The sequence below is a fragment of the Drosophila erecta genome, unplaced genomic scaffold (assembly GCF_003286155.1).
Source record: "Drosophila erecta strain 14021-0224.00,06,07 unplaced genomic scaffold, DereRS2 tig00000021-arrow-pilon, whole genome shotgun sequence".
In the NCBI taxonomy this organism is placed as follows: domain Eukaryota; kingdom Metazoa; phylum Arthropoda; class Insecta; order Diptera; family Drosophilidae; genus Drosophila; species Drosophila erecta.
In genome coordinates, this window is record NW_020825198.1 from 15,238,628 (window position 1) to 15,254,873 (window position 16,246).

General features: G+C 46.0%; 2 protein-coding genes across 3 annotated transcripts in view; one reads left to right on the plus strand and one right to left on the minus strand.

Annotated features, from left to right (window-relative positions):
* Positions 1–746: 746 nt before the first annotated feature.
* LOC6546086 (synaptotagmin-5) overlaps positions 747–16,246 on the minus strand; it is a 49,563-nt gene continuing 34,063 nt past the window's right edge. Inside the window, exons 1-7 of one of the 2 annotated variants that reach the window (XM_001972742.3) lie at positions 3,489–3,842; positions 3,164–3,421; positions 2,614–3,103; positions 1,750–2,030; positions 1,543–1,692; positions 1,328–1,468; positions 747–1,138 (exon numbers count right to left, since the gene is read on the minus strand). In XM_001972742.3, the coding sequence (XP_001972778.1) occupies positions 992–1,138; positions 1,328–1,468; positions 1,543–1,692; positions 1,750–2,030; positions 2,614–3,103; positions 3,164–3,421; positions 3,489–3,842 (1,821 nt within the window). In that variant the 3' untranslated portion in view covers positions 747–991. Of the gene's footprint in view, positions 1,139–1,327; positions 1,469–1,542; positions 1,693–1,749; positions 2,031–2,613; positions 3,104–3,163; positions 3,422–3,488; positions 3,843–16,246 lie in introns of those variants that run through there. The other variant, XM_015157629.2, reaches the window with a different exon arrangement.
* LOC6546088 lies at positions 7,178–7,801 on the plus strand. Its single transcript, XM_001972744.2, has 2 exons — positions 7,178–7,447; positions 7,505–7,801. Exons 1-2 carry the CDS (start codon positions 7,288–7,290, stop codon positions 7,594–7,596), a joined length of 252 nt encoding a protein of 83 aa, XP_001972780.1. The 5' UTR covers positions 7,178–7,287; the 3' UTR covers positions 7,597–7,801.

Genomic DNA, 16,246 nt, shown 5'->3' on the forward strand with positions numbered 1-16,246 from the left:
TATAAAATAGGTTCAAGTGCTCGGGAAATTCTCTTTGGTGTTCCTTGCGATAGACGTACTCGGCTGGAAGGAATAAATGTATTTAACTTAACAATTAGCATAAGTTCTCTTCACTTCTCGCGCTCGTCGCTTTTTTATTCTGCGGGCTAAGCTGTCAAACAGTCGACGAGAAAACGACAAACGCATTCAGGATCGAATGGCAAAAGGACAACAGGACAACAGGACAACAGGACGACGATGGCAATTTGTCAACTGTCGCCGGCACAAAAGGGCGAGTCCTGCCTCGAGTTTTGGCTTCCTGCATGATTGACGACCATTCACCTATATACGAATTATTATTATTATTATTATTATTATTCCCGTTCCCGTTCCCGTTCCCGGTGCGGTGTATTCATAATTATTTAAGAAATGCACACTTGAATGCCTTCCTTGAGCGGAGAAGGACGAAAAAGGAGGCGGCAGGCTCCTCAAGTGTCTGCTGAAGTCGATGGAAATGTCAACAAGTCTGGCTGACGGTTTTGGATGTGCGATTACCGATTTCCTATTGTATCCTTGCCGGGTTTCTGCTGCCCTTTGTGTGTGTGTGCTGTTTTCCCAAGAGGTTGCACCAAATGCACAACAAGAACAAACATCAAACCGTTCAACCAATTACCCACAAATACTCATAATACTCATAATTCGTGGGTACTTTTTCGAAGAATCTGTCGTTGCTTAGGAACTTTTGATTGAGCTTCTTGGAGGGCTAGTTAGCTGCATTAGTATGTATTGTACATTCATATATATATAGATGAGATTTTGATTTCGTAGAACATTATAAGCTGGGGGCGGCGAGCCGCCCAAAAATGCAATTGGAAAATTCACACAGACACGGTTACGTTAGTAGTACACCTATATAGACGCAATGAGAGGAGCAATTGCATGTGTTTTGGGCAAATCATAATTCATAAATCATAATTCACAATCCACAATCCATAATTCACTCTGCACGGCCCTAGCGGATATAGTGCCACATGGCCGTGGGCTTGCGGGCATTGTTAATCATGTCGTGCCAGTGCTGGCATCCAGTTCCACTTTCCTGGGGCCCCAGTCCGCAGCATCCGATTTCCGTGGCCTCGCTCCCGGCGCCCACCACATAGATCTGCCGAGGTACAAAATATGCCGGAAAATGTATATGTATATATACGGGGGATTCAATTAAAACTCGGCCGGCAATAAACCGTGGCTATTGCCCGGAATTAGCAGCCGGAGCTGTTAAAGCGGCGCAGACCTTCGGTTTATGGCCTGGTCCACGTGGACAGCGAAGGCAAAGGCAAAGGCTAAAGGTTACCTCGATGGCTGCATTGTGGAGATAATTTGATTGCAAATTAAAGGTGAACGCCTCGTTCCAGATGGGATTGGTGGGATCGTCCGACTTCGTAATGCTGGTCTTCTTTTTCTTGATGCGCTTGCCGTTTTGAATCAGGTAAATCTGCAAGAAGCGAATCGAGAGTTTTAGGGACATTTATTGTATCCTATGGCGTTGAAGGAGCACGTAATATGCACCTTGACATATGGTTCCTGCAGAGTATCCAAGTTCCTAGCCTTCATGATGACCACAGTCAATCGCTCGGCCTGCGGCAAGTAGTTCAAGGAGCACAGCAGTTCCGGTCGATCCTCCTTGGGTTTCTTGGTGCGCAGCAGGTCGCCCCAGATCTGCAAGTACTCTGTATTGCAATGTGTGCTGCCAAGCAAATCACAGCCGTCACTAACCTCCACTGACTTGGACAGATCCAGCCCATCCACAGAGATGCGCACCTCGCCGATGATGTCGTTGTGCGAATAGCGATCGTAGTCGAGCACCTGGAGGATCAGCTCCTTGCCCTGGAGCTGATCCCGGGAAACCGGGAACTTGAAGTGCTGGTCGAAGTAGGGATTGGACTCGCCCCGGTGAATGTGGGTCTGCCGCTTCCGGCTGTCCACTTCCGGTTGCAGCATCAGGCGCACATAGGGATCCCGGAATCCGCCCTCTTCGATGGGACTCAGGTTGTGAGCTAAAGAGAACAAGAATTTAATTTAGTTGAATATATATTTGAATATATTTCCGATGTGTTAAGCTCTAAGTTTATCCTGGCAAACACAGCCTAGTCAGTCATCCACCCGTTTGTTATAGTATTACAATATCTTTTCGTAGCAATAAGTACATATCACAGAATGCGCCGCATTGACATCAAGTTACGTTGTGTGGAGAGAAGAGCTGTGGAATTTAACATGTCCACCGCCATGCCGATGCGTAAAGTTATGAGGGCCTACGCCGATTACTACAAACTTGATCTGAGGAATATATATTTCAAGACGCGTACCCTTCCCATCATGGAATACGATACGGCGGAATTCCTGAATCTCCACAGTGGCGATGTCATAGAGGTCAGATCCAACTACTATCAGTACCTATCGGGTGCACAATGACACTCGGTATTCAGTTTTCAGTTTAATATTATTATATTATATTAATATTATTATATCAGTTGTGCATTACGGGGTTGTTTAAAAATTGTTCTAATAAATCTTGTTAAGAAAAACGTTTGCAGTTTAATATATTTTTAGAGACTACTATAGTCACGACGTGGAGTTTACCTTCAATCAGATGAACCGTCAGGTCGAACAGGTGATAGTCGTACTTGACCCGCAGATGCAGACGACCCACGGCGTGACTGGACTCCGGAGCAGTCAGGTAAACGGGTCCGTCCGGCATTCGATAGAGATCCGGCTGGAGGGCGCCCAGTGGCGAGGCGGGACCCATTGCGGGATCCACGCCGGGCTGGGATCTAGGCGGTATCAGCAGCGGCGAAAGGCAGCGACCGCCGGCCACGCCCTTTCCGGAACTGCTGCCTCCCATGGCCGATCCTCCGGCCAAGGAGGCCAAGCTGCTCTGCGAGGGACTGGGCGTCCTCAGATCCCCGGGATCCGCCGCGTGGGCGGGACTGCCGCAGCGCGCATCCAAAGAAATAGTTCGCATGGGACTGGGTGACCTGGCCAAATGGTGCGGAAATCCGGGCTCACTTGGCAGCGAGCTGCGTCCGTCCGGTCCGAAAGTCCTTATCTGTGGCGACGAGCCTCGATGACCCTGCGACGGGAAGCATATTGGATGCCAATGGAATTGCTATTGGTTGGGCGTGGCACTTACCGAATTCCTGGAGGGGGCGCTGTCCACGCTGCTCTGGCTGGAGATGGACGGCGTGCGCTGGAGGCGCGGCGGAAAGGAGCGGCTCTGGTGGTGCAAGTGGAGCGGACTGTGGAAAACTTCGGCGGGTCCGCGCAAGATGTCCGTGCCGGTGGCCGAAACCGTGCCCATGTGGTGATGGTTGAGCCCCATGCCGCCGTGCATTCCATGCAGCTGGCTGGCCGGCTGGATGGGCTGGCACTCCTTGGCAATGGCCACCTCCTGGGGGAAGCGAACAAATGTGAAATGTCAGCAGTGTCCATCAGGTGCCCACCCCAGTCATAAGAACCTCCGAGTCCGTGGGCAAATCACAGCTATCGCTGACACTACCGGCTGAAACGCTGCCAATTCCGCTGGTGGTCGATGTGACCGAGGAGGCCGACGGCGGCGGGGTCATGGGTTGCGGCGGTGGCGTGGTGGAGCCCTCCCCCATCGGCAGGATGTGCACCGCCGAGGCGCCGTTGCCCCCCGCAGCGGCGGAGGCGCCACTACCACTCCCACTGCCACTCGCCGTACCCTCATCCGCCGAGTTCCGATCGAGAGTAACGCGACGCACCGCTCCCACCCGCTCCTTGGCCATGCGCGACCAGGACTCGATGCGCTTGTGGGCCAGCCAACAGGCTGCCGGACCCAGGCCACTCATCTCTTCCCAATTATCGAGGACTTTGCTTGTGGGAACGCTGCCTTTCTTCCCTGCGGTAAATGGAGGATTTTGTTGCTTGGCTACCTTGGACTTTGGACTTTGGGCGGGAAAAGAAACTGCTGCTTCACTTATTTGCTCTCCCACTTTACACGCAGAGAAATAAGCCGAAGGTACCAGATGAATTCAGTTTTATAGCATGGGATAACTTAGAAAGGGATGTATTATAAAAAGTAAAATTGAAATGTGAAATGAAGTAAAATTAATGAAAAGTAATAGTATGCAGTATTTTCGACTTTTGCAATGCAACATTTTCGCGACATTTCCCCGAACCTATGACCACTTTTTGCACAGTGCACCCACACATTTGACCGCTGCTAATCCGCTTACGCAAATACACTCACACGCCATTAGAGTGGACCAACCAACGTTGAGGAAATGGAACAGGATGCAGTGCCCGGCACGAGTGCGGTTTCGGGCTGGAAGCCCTGGACCGGCATTAATTACTCCCATGTAGGTCAGGGTGCACCATATTTGCATGTCCTCGTAGGAAAACCTCACTTCACTTCTCAGCACAAGAAAATGCAGTTGGCTCTACGGAAGAAGCAGGAATTTTAATTTTAAACGAATTGCATAACTTAGTAGCATAATTGAACCGCTTTTAATTGGCAGTTTGCGGCCAAAGTTTGGTTATTTCACTATGCAATTTTAGCCACTTTCCAGCTGCCAAAAGGGCGCATCCCGACCCCTGAACTTACTATTTTCGAGAGCCAGCAGCATATAATTTCCGTAAGCGATAGCTTCCATGGGCAGCTCAGTGGCAGGTGGCAACTGGGATTACTCGGGGAAGCCATGGCAACTGCACTAACGAACAATGTGCGTCAATCAGGCAGCCAACTAGTTTGGCCGGCATCCCCATGTGTCCAAAGCGGATGAAGCCTAATTAGCCCAACAGCGAGCATAAAAGAGTGAGGGTGGAGATCGCCTCCATTGGATGGCTTAAGTGATCAACCCACCTGGAGGAAGCGGGAAAGGCCAAAACTCGATGCTGCTGATGCCAATGAAAGTTCCCCTTCAACTGCTTCCTGCTGGGCGGGCAAACTTCTGGCTAATATAAGACAGCCTATCTGGAGACGCTAAGTAGGAGCATCTGAATTTGCAGACGGGGCATTCCTCCTGGCACGCCACGCAATTCCCCGGCGGGCGATTTGTCCTGCATCGCCTTTGCATTCCACACCCAGAATTTTCACGTTTTTCGTTACGCCGCGTGGCGAATGGCGAAATGCGAATTCATTGGCATTCGTACACGCCCCAGTGGCGTTAAATGGACGGAGAATCGGGCATGCACTCGCATACGGGCATACTCGGGCGACGAGGGGTTGCTCAATACAAAAGTAAACAAGAAACTTATTTTTCAAGTATTAAATAAATTATAGGAAATTAAGCACGTGTAGCGAATGACATCAAAACATGGCAGCGAGCCTGGAGGGAAAGAGGCAGACAAGGAATGTGGGAAAGAGGGAGAGGCACGACACAGTGCGACAGAGATGGAGGCGAAATCAAGGACCAACCCTCAAATTAGTTTGGGATAATAAAAATGCGCTCGACCAAAGTCCTGGTGCGACAAAGCACCCCGAGTTCCCAGTGTGCGGTGTGTCCTAGATCCTGTAAAGGATTTTTATTGATTTCGCAACATTACTCTCAGTTATTCATCACTTTCATGGCTCCGACTGTCGCCACTTCGGCTGCTGAGTTCCGAGGGAAGACAGCTGTCGAGAAGCAGTTGTACCCATAATTTGTTGAAATGAAATTGATAGATAAACATTGTTAAGCAAGGATAAATCTGGCGAACTGGCGGTAAGAGGTTCAAGTTGAAAGCTGCTTCTTAACAATAACTTGGGAGCCATAGCCCAAAGTAAAAGTGCTAACCCACAAAGAACGTTGATATTGGGGAAATCCTTTTCGGGCTGTTACAATTACACAAAATTGTCCTTAAGCGTAACCTATTATGGCGCTAAGTGGGTTAAATGGATATTGCAGCAACAGGGGACTCGCAAGTGTAATATAAACAACTATTGGCCCATCGAGATTGACGACAACATAAGCTAGTAATTTGGGTGTCCATGTCGGGCTTAAATGCGCTCGCTAATCCTCCTTTGATCCCCTCGAGTGTCAACCAAGTGTGTTGCACATTCCGGGGGAGAACTGCGAAAACATCAACGATAATTCCATTGAGAGGCAGCCAACCGCACCGTTGCTAATTGACACCTATGTAAACTGCAATCAAGGCGACAGCCCACAGTTTTCCGCATTTCCCACCCCACATAAGCCGAAAATGATCGAAAAATCCTGCTAAAAATACCCCAAAAACTAAAACCTCTGACTCAAAGGCAGCCGCACCCAGACTACTTACAAAAAAATGAGCTGCATGTGGCAACTGCAACGTATCGACGGTCCGGGTTGCAACCCTCAGGACAATCGAGTAGATAAATATGAAATTGAAATTTTCCAGCTTGTTTGATATTGGCGAAGGCTTGATTAATGGCATTTCCACGTTTAGAGCTCGCTGCAGAGCATTTCCGCTTCGTTGTGCCAAGCTGGCTCGAACTTTCCACTTTTCCTATCGCATTTTCGCCATTTTACTCGGCTTTGATCTGCTTCCATGAAGCTCTTGTTGCGTTTTTCTGCTCTCGACTGTCAGTTATGAGCTGGCGCACTAAGTGCAACACATTGGCCTCGAACGCTGGGGAAATGTGTGTCCGAGCATGTGAACACGGATCTGTAAGTATATCCGAACACGATAATCCTCTCAGGCAGCTCAGAAAATACTGACAGACGCCAAGGATGTTGCTTTAAACTAAATACTGCACATAACGTCCGTAAGACTCCTCGATTCCCAAGAAATGCATAAGGATAAAAGCTCGGCGGCAGGAACAATAAGCCAATTGAGTGTGGGTGGCTTAAAATGTATATTGATTTTGGGAGCAAGCTTAAATAAGTAGCGGGATTCAGTGTTGGTAGAAATGAAAAAATGCATGAAAAGTTTGGTTGACTTTCCAGCACTATTTCATTGCCTTAATACATAATCGTGGCATCTTCTCCGTAAACATATTCAATTGCTGTATCAGGGAAAATTCATCTGAAGCTGGCTGAACTTTTTCGATTAAAGTGTTTGCGTTTTGGTGGGCGAGTGCATCGCCATCCGGCTGCATTCTAATTAGTTCCTCAAAGTCATTACAAACTCGTTGCCCCTTGGCAGCCAGGAGAGTTTTAGTTTCATAGTGTTCTGTGCCCCGGCATGTGAAAACTTTGATGAAAACTTTCGATTAGCAGGCGCCGCTAGTATGGCTCATTCTTTTATGTTCAAGCCCTCACTTCCTCACATTCGACATCCTTTTCGTTCGTAGCAGTTCAAAATTTACCATTTGCACAGTTAATCACATACGAAATGAGTGGAATGCTGTTGAAAGTGCTGCCCAGGAACAAGTTGCTCCATCAATCACTGTGCTTTTCGAGGGGGCTGGCCAAAAAGGTGGACCAGAGCCAAGGCACCGAGAAGGGCAAGAAAACCTGTAACAAGAATCAGTTCTTTGGCGGCTGCTTTAAGAGTGAGATTGCCCGTCTATTAAAGTGGTTCCATCTGCTAAATTGAATGCTCCTCCTAGAGTCCGAACCGTTTAGGAGGGAAATGAAGAAGGAGAAGGGCAAACGCTGCCGCGATCCTTGCCGAGATGGACCTTGTCGGCCCGAGAAGTAAAAGCTGCAACTACAACTGCCGTCAGTCAGCTTCCATTTCCTTAGGCAATGGCTGCGTTGAAAAGAATTAGCCAACACTGATTTCTCCAGAAAAATTCCGCTGCTTCTCTCACACGAAAAGTACCGAAAATACTAAAATTGCATAGAAAGAGCACTTGAAACCTTTCAAATATTCTGTGTGAAACTATGCTTAAGTTGGAACCAACCACTAAACTTTTAACCGCACTCCGCGAAAACCCATTACACTTTGCTGTTCTACATCTGCAGTTGAATCCGCTTGCGGGTGTGAATGTATCTGCCACAATCGCAAAACAAAAGATACGTGGGGTTGTCCGGTGACAAAACACTCAGCATCTGTTGACACCTGTATGGGTGGATGGGTGGGTGGGTGGAGGCGTCTCCCCTTTGCCCCCTTTGGGCTGTCAGCGGCAGTCGGCGCCTGTGGACTGCGCTGCATACATTTTAATCCTATTAGCACAATAGTTACTGTTATTCCATATTGCAGTAATTTTTCTAGATTGCTCTCCCTGCCACAGACATGTCAGCTGCAACACGAATGTGCCACTCCCACTCCAGCCGACGTCCTTGAGCTTGACCATTGGCCCCCCAACCCGCCCCTCTTAAACCAAGGTTAAGCCAAACCCAGGAGAAATACACAGGAAAATGGAAAATGTGGGTGGAGAGTGCTGGGTGGCTGGGTGCTGGGTAAGTGGAAATTGTCAGCGGCGTTGTTGTTTCAGTTTCTGTTTAAGCCGGCACTGCTCGTGCTCCAGCTGCTGGTTTTTATTGTATGCACAAATATCCTGCGGCGCTGGCTGCCTTGGATGGCTGGACAGGACACTTAGGTGTGGTGCTGCAGTCTTCGAATCGCTGAGCGCTGAAAGCTATTTTGCGTGGCCAGTCCAGGTGCAAGAGGCTTCGGCTGCTTCAGCTGCGCAAAACGAGACAAAAGTGGCAATGGTGACGCTTGGTTACCGAAAGGCGGTGACGACGGTGGGGTGGCAAATCCTTTGGGCTCCTGGTTTCAATGGAAAAGGCTTGCGCATTCCTGAGTAGAGATTTGCTGGGCTCATTTGAATTCCAAAGTGAGTGAGCAGCCGGCTGGCAAAGTGCAATCATAAAGGCAAAATAAAGCAAGGGGATACCAATTTTATAATCAGCACAGAAAGATGTTTTAAGCTTAGTGCTTTGCACTCAAAGAGTTCTGTAACAAAAGACGTGGTTTTAAATACAGCACTTAACAGAATATTATATACATAAATGTACGCTCTCCCGATGAATGCAAAATCAACCTGGAAATGCTTCGAAATTTAAGCCGCAAAGTAATCGATACATTTCGCATTAGCATTAAGATATGTTAGATGTCCATGGAGCTATGAAATTCCAGGAACTAGTGGAGCACCACTCATCCCAGCGAACTAAATAAGTTTCTGCATGTGGAGCTCCCAACCGAGCCATCACTTCATTTAAATGCTAATTTATTTAGTTTAAAACTTGCCAACTGCGCCAGGTCTTTAGGGCGAACTTTGCTAACTGACATGTGTCCGTTAGTGGAAACTACTGGCAAACTCATTAGGTGCTCAGACCTTGGGCCAACGGCAGGCTAATCTCTTGGCCAAAAAAAGGGCAATTAACAATCAAATTAGGTATGCACGTCGACTTTATTGTAGTTCGGACAAAAGCCAAACAATTGGCCGGGATAACTTTTGACACACGTCGTCTAAGCCGTAATCTGAGCCGGGCCCAAAAGGCGGAGGTGGAAACTGGGCATGCCGGGTCCGGAATCAGGAAGGAGGAAGGACGATTCCGGAGCAGACAAGCGGCGGCAGACAAATGAACGACAAGCACACAATACACTCACAATAAGATTTCCGCTGCATAAGTCTTTTGTAATCTCATTTAAATAATTGCGGCCAACAGCAGTGGAAAAATGGAAAGCGAGATGGCACAGCTAGCAAATCCGCAAATCTCTGCTGCCAGCCGGACGGACAGCCATTTGAACGTAGCCGGAAATTAAAATGTAAAACAGCAGCTCATTATACGCTCACCTACACACACACAACAGAGGAGGGAGAGCGAGTAGGATATATGCAATGCAAAAGAGATGACGACAGTGGCACACACACGCAGCCAAACGGTAATTCATCTTGCACTTTTTGTGGCTGGAAAGGAAATTGGGCTGCTCGGTTTTCTTCTTACGTGCGTGGCACTTTATGATCCTGCCACACAATTGCCCGACATTTATGGGGGTTATTTTGTGAAACGAACTAGCATGCCCACTTTGTTCCCCGTCCTTGGATGCACTTTACTGCCACGCCCCCATGCCCACTCCCACTCCCACTCGCATTGGCATAAAACTAGAGTTTATTGCAAAAGCGAAATAACGTGCGGCACGATATTAATACTGGCTTTTATTTGGATCCATTGCAGTGAGGCAGTTCCTAAAAACTGTGAAGGGACAATTTGGCACAACTGTGATGCTAAATGTATTAATCTAATTATTAAAAAACGAACAAGTGCATACGTGGGGATATTATTTTTGGTTTTCCCTGTTTGTGCCTACTATAAAAATTAGTCCAAACATTTTATGGAGTATACTTGTGCATGGCACGAAGTGAAATATTAGCCAAAGAACTTCTCGAATTTAGGCCAAAAGGGAGAAACTTTTCCGCATTAAAAAGCTAAAGTTATGCATGGCCAGCCGAAACATAAAGCGATACGGAAACCCATAAAAGCTGAGCGCGGAATAAAATAGTTTAGCAGTTGCCGGGGGCTGCAACAAGTGCTGCCCGCATTAGAGAACAATCGTCAAGGATTTTCAACAGTTTGGCGCACATATTGTTATGTGGCAGGGCGGTGGGAAATGGCGCAGTTATTGTGCGGCAAGGAAAACCCAGATCGAACACACTTGTGTCCTGGTTAGGGGAAACTGCCGATGATAATCCGCTCATCAAACGTCAATACGGCTCTCATCGCTCCACGAGGAAGGGAATACCCAATGCCCGCCTGTCTGTCAACTTGTTTACAAAGGAGAGAAGTCCTGCCGCAGTCCTTGTGGGGATACCCAGGATACTCGGCGACGGGATCCGCAGCCCGCCGGAGGCAAGAAATTAATCACCAATACAATGGAAATTGTGCGGCTGCAGTGCATCGATTGCATTGCGCTGTGGCAGCTTTCCCGCTACTTCCATCCTTTCCACAATCACTGTGCTACGAATCTGTGGCAAATAGCCCTGCGGCCACACGCAGTGGCTTACAAATGGTTTTGCCGGAATGTGTTTAATGCTATTTGCCCCATTCTCAGCCGAGGCTTTTATTTTTGTGATGGTATTACTTGTTTCACGGGGCAGCCGTGTTTCGGCGATATTTTCAATAAAAACCAATTCAGATCGCTTAGTTCGTTCAGAAATGGATTATAAATCCCTATGAGGGAGGCACCTAATGCGTTTCCTGTGCAAAGGCATGGGTGAAACCTGTCCTTTTGAACGTCTTATGAACGCTAACAAGCCACAAAATGTTTAGTTTATGTTGTAGCTCAAAGTGGAAATCGATCTAGCTTTGTCTGTCCGTTTGTCCGCTGTCTGTCCGTATAAAAGTCGAGGTATCTGTAACTTTCGAGCCGGAAAATGTATGTTATGCGGACTCCAAAGCTTTGCAGGTATCTAGGTGGCTCTGGAAAAAGCCTGGGAGGAATCCACTCAAACATGCCTGATTGTTTCTTATCCCCAGTGCTCTTGTATAAAATTAGCTTTATCGATTATAAGAGGTAGGAGTACGCGGGACTGGTACTCAATAATAATGGCTTACTTATCATACGCATCTTATATTTGAAAGATTTAATAGCCAATTAGTATAATTGGAAACAGCATGCCCCTTCTTAGCATATAAGTGCTGCCAATTTTCCCAGTTCGGTTAGTTGTCAAAATCCGTTAGCAAACATCCTGCATTGACAACGCCCATGTGCTACCTTAAGTATGCCGACAATGGCAATTTTCTCTGCGGTTTGAATGAAGAACAGAATCAGATTCAATATTGCCATAAACAAATACAATGCAAGCCGATAGCAGGGAAATGGGTAAATGTGTGTTTGGCAAATGTATTCTGCAAATCGCTGTGCGAAAGGATGGGATCAAAGCGAATCAGCCGCCCTCGACAATTCGCCCATTTAACCCTTCGCAAATCAAAGGACTATTGTTTGGGGCCTGGCAGCAGAAATTGCACTGCGATGCATTGACATGATCCGATTTGCCATCAGCTCGACGAGATGGATGCTGATGGCGATGGCGATGGCAAATGCAGCTAGTTATTTGCCATCAATCTTGTTAGGGACTAAGAAAAGATTTGCCCGACCCGCACCCTGGAGTGTGGCGCGAATCAAGGACATTCAGCGTCTCGAGTCCAACCTCCTGCTCTAAGGACCTCCGCATATTCCTATTCCCTGTGGCACAGCAACTTTTCCAGGCCCTTAAATGCTGTGACGTCAATGGCCTCGGTGTCTCGCTTCAGCTGTTTATTTGTTTACTTTGGCCAAAAGAGTTTCAATTAGGCGCAGCATTTTCTGTTTCAAAGTTTTAAATACAAACAAAGACGCACTTTTTTGGCCTGGCTAAGCCAACTTAAATGTTGTTGGACAGTTGATTTTTGACAAAGCAGTCAGCTTGCGAGAAAATATTTTACATAAAAGTGCAAAATACTCCAAGGACATTCTTAAATTCCACCAATTTTCAGAAATAAATGCATAGAGAATTTTTATCAAATTACCAACTGTTAAGAAAATACAATGTGCTATATTTTATCACGCCCAACCGCAATTTCAATATAAAAGCATTCAACAGGCCTTTGATAGTTTGAATGAATGCCATAATTGAACAACAATCGTGTCACCAATAATTATTCTTATTTAAACATATGCATTGGCTGCATAGCTACAAAACTCATTTAATTGATGGTGCCACGAACGCCAACGAAATACAGAGTTTGTCAATTAGTTCTTGATATTTGGCTGCACCTGATGGACATTTCAATTGTCAGCTTGTGATGGACAAATTAATTATTGTCTGAAATTTGATTGCCATATGCCATGGCAACAGGGCCACATCATCCCATACCTCTCCATTTATTTTCCCGTGCAAAAAAGGTCCTGGCAAATCGATGAGTTGGGTTGTGTGCGTGAGTAAGTGAACGTTATCAGGACATCATTTTTGGCTTTCATCTCCATGTCGCTGGGTTTTCACCACCCCCGCTCCGCGCCGCCTCGAATTTCCTCGAATTTTCATCGCTGTCAACTGGCTATAAAAAATATTTTGAAAACTTTCTGCTTGCATAAGCTTGAGTGCTTGATGTGTGAGCTTGGCTATAAGGATTTCGCCCGAAGACTGGAATCAGGTTACCTTATCGCGATTGCCGCTGCAAATTGCCTGCGAAAGTCTATTGCGAGTTTCACTTGGATAACAAAACACAGGACCGTTTTATGGAAATCCGTTTTGTGGCAATATGAAAGCCAAACTGCCGCGCACTTGCATTGCTTTCGAACTTTGGTGCTATTCTTTAATTCAATGCCGTTTCATTTATTTCATTTCTCTGAGAAAAAACGAAAATATTTCGATTTTATGAAAAAGTTTTTGATGGAAGTTTAAAAAATCCTTTCAGCTTCCGATTGCCACGAAAAGTTTTTCTCTGAGGCACCTACTGCGAATGCAGATTTGGCTGTTTCTTGGACTGCCAGCCACTATTGATTTTGGCCAACTGAAATCCCAGCTCTACGTGCTTCCACTTCCATTCCAGTGGGCGGCGTTGGACGTGCGGCTTCCACTCCGCGCCATCATGCATCTTAATTGCATTTGCATATTGCACCGACCATAAGTGCATTAAGCCCGGCCAGAACTCCCAGCTGACGCACACATCCGCCCGCTCGTCATGGCCATTGTTTATTGTTTATTTATTGCGCTTTTAATTAACTGCAGACTGTATCTGTGCCACTTTTTGCCCATCCGCCCACTTCACCTTTTCCCCTGACTGGCTGTGCCTTTGCCCTTTTTTATGGATGACTGCAGGCCTGGTAAACAACACTTGCAAATTGGCACACTCGGTTGGGAAGGTAAGTGCACAAAGGCTAATTACAACGCAGCCAAGAGGGAACTTTAAATGGTCAAAATAAAGGAGAGATTTTTCTGCGCCAATTTGAGCAAATATTTAAGATTGGGTAGATAACCTTTTAAGTATTTAGACAGTATGTCCAACTTGAGTTATTTGACTTTGAAGTGTGTGCAATAAATATCTTTACTGAGCATTAATTATATATTATGTGCTTAGTATATCTGTATATTTATTATTTTGGCAAGCTGTTCGTTTAACTCTCAGCATAAAGAGAACTGTAACTGATAGCCTTATAGAAGCAAATCGCATTACGACCTTTTCAATATTCATTGAATGCTGCACGAATTTTTTTTGCATCACTGTAAGCCATGAATAAGCGGATTATTACACAAAATGCTAGGTATCACTTTTAAAGTTTTTCCGCTACTTTTTCCTGTTTGCCGCTTTACATGCATGGCGACTTCCCACAATAATGTCCATATTTATTTCATATTTTTCAGCCTTTCATTTATCATAGCTGTAGGCAATCGAATCAATACCGTCCAATCAAATGTGCAGCGGAAATCACGTAAACTAATTTGAAAGCGCACACAATCATTTAAATAAATCATATTATGAGGCCACTCTCCACCTAACTAAAAAACATATAAATATATGGAAATCGGTAAAACCAATTTATGCATAAATGCTTCGGAACTTTAACCTTGTTGCTTAACCTTGTTAACTACTATTTACTTGATGCATTTCAGTATGGAATGGAATTTGTTCGGTGCAGGCTCACACATAAATATTTAAATTATTTCTAATGTAAGTTCATTGTTTCTATGCATTATCTATGCATCCACCGGTTTGATACAATGGTTGTCCCTAATCAGCTTATTGGGTCGCAGCTTTGTTCTCAGTGCAGTTATGACCAGTTGCAGCTTGTTGAGCTTTTGGACGGAAATGCATTGGCTAACCAAGAGGGAAATGGGGACGAGTGGACTGGGATGAACATCCTGGGGGCGGGGATAACGCAATCAACTCATACATATGCCATTTGTATGCATGAGAACTCCCTTCCTTGCGAAGGCGCGTGGGTGTCGCTGTCTATGTGTGCGTAGATATTTTCTATGTGTATGTGGGCTATTGCCAAGGCTGAAGGATATTTGGCTTAGATGCAGCCGGAGTGCAATTCGCATGCCAAATTAAGATTTACGACTTGGATGCGAGCAGTCAGCTGGAAAGATAGAAGGCACAAGGAAAACTCGGAAAAACAACGCATAAAGGGAAAACCAAATGCAGCTGAAGCATCCACTTCAATGTCCCCATCCCCATCCCATTTCCCTTCCCCTCGCCATCAGCCGATTTTTGTTTGGCCGTTTTCTCCTGCGTTTCTTTGGCCCGTGACTCGTTGCAGCCATTTTCCACCTTCTAATTGTGACAAATTGTGTGGCACATGCAACATGTTGTACGTGCATGCGTGTGTGTGTGTGGCAACGCGTGTCATTTGGCCTCTCGCTCGCACACGCTCCCTATCTCCTTCCCGCGGGCTGCCATTTATTGTTATCCACAAAATGCTGACATATTTTTCTATTATACGCCGCCTCATTGATATAATTTATGGACTTCCTGCCACGCAACCATATATGCACGGGTGTATGTATTTGGAAGGACTCCCAGAAGCCTTTCGTGTGCGTTTTTAATGGATGATGAGGGGGCATGGGGATGCTGCTGAAGCACGTGAGCAACAGCAGGGGCAACAATAACATTTAATGGGGTCATGGGAGCAGAAATGACTGCCTAAACATGCTCTGATTTGACTCCTCATTCATGCACACACAAATCTGCACAAAATACCTAAAAACTTAAAGAAAAGCAAAATTTTGAGGATGGAGCAAATCAGCAAACTTAAAAGTTGTTGTCGAGAAATATTTCATCATCTTGTTAAGCTTAATCTCATTATAATTTAATGAATAAATACTACACTTGCAGATGGGGGAGAAATCAGTATTATTTTATATCAACTTTCCATCAGCTTTCATTATTTGTATCCATTCATCCTTAAGGGGTTAAATTTCTTTTATCGCTTCGAATCCTTCCGATTATTTTCTTCCACCTCTAAATATTATTTTTCTTTGGCCAGAATTTGCATTACAAAATTAAAATTCTGCGTAGTGTACGGGCTTGCCATCATCTCTGGTTAATAGGCAAATTCCCCTGCCACAAAACCAGGCAGATGCTCCATTAACGCTCCCTCGCAAAAATGGAGACAGCCCCCAAAGAATTTGTGCACTCGCCTGATTCGTTATCTATAAATAATTATATTAACTTTGCTTTTTGCTCTTGACTAGGCCAAAACACGGCATGCCCAGAAGGATGGGGCGAAGGACTCCCTTGAAGGACTCATCAGTCAGCGAGCTGCACTTTTATCAGGGACTGGGATAAGAACTGGTTTTTTGGGACCGCGCCTAGAATCCAGCGAAGAGCACAGGGCGCAGAGGAAGTTTTTGCGGCAGTTCCTCGATGGAGAGCAAAACAGAGAAGGACAACGAGACCCACAGGAAAAATGATAA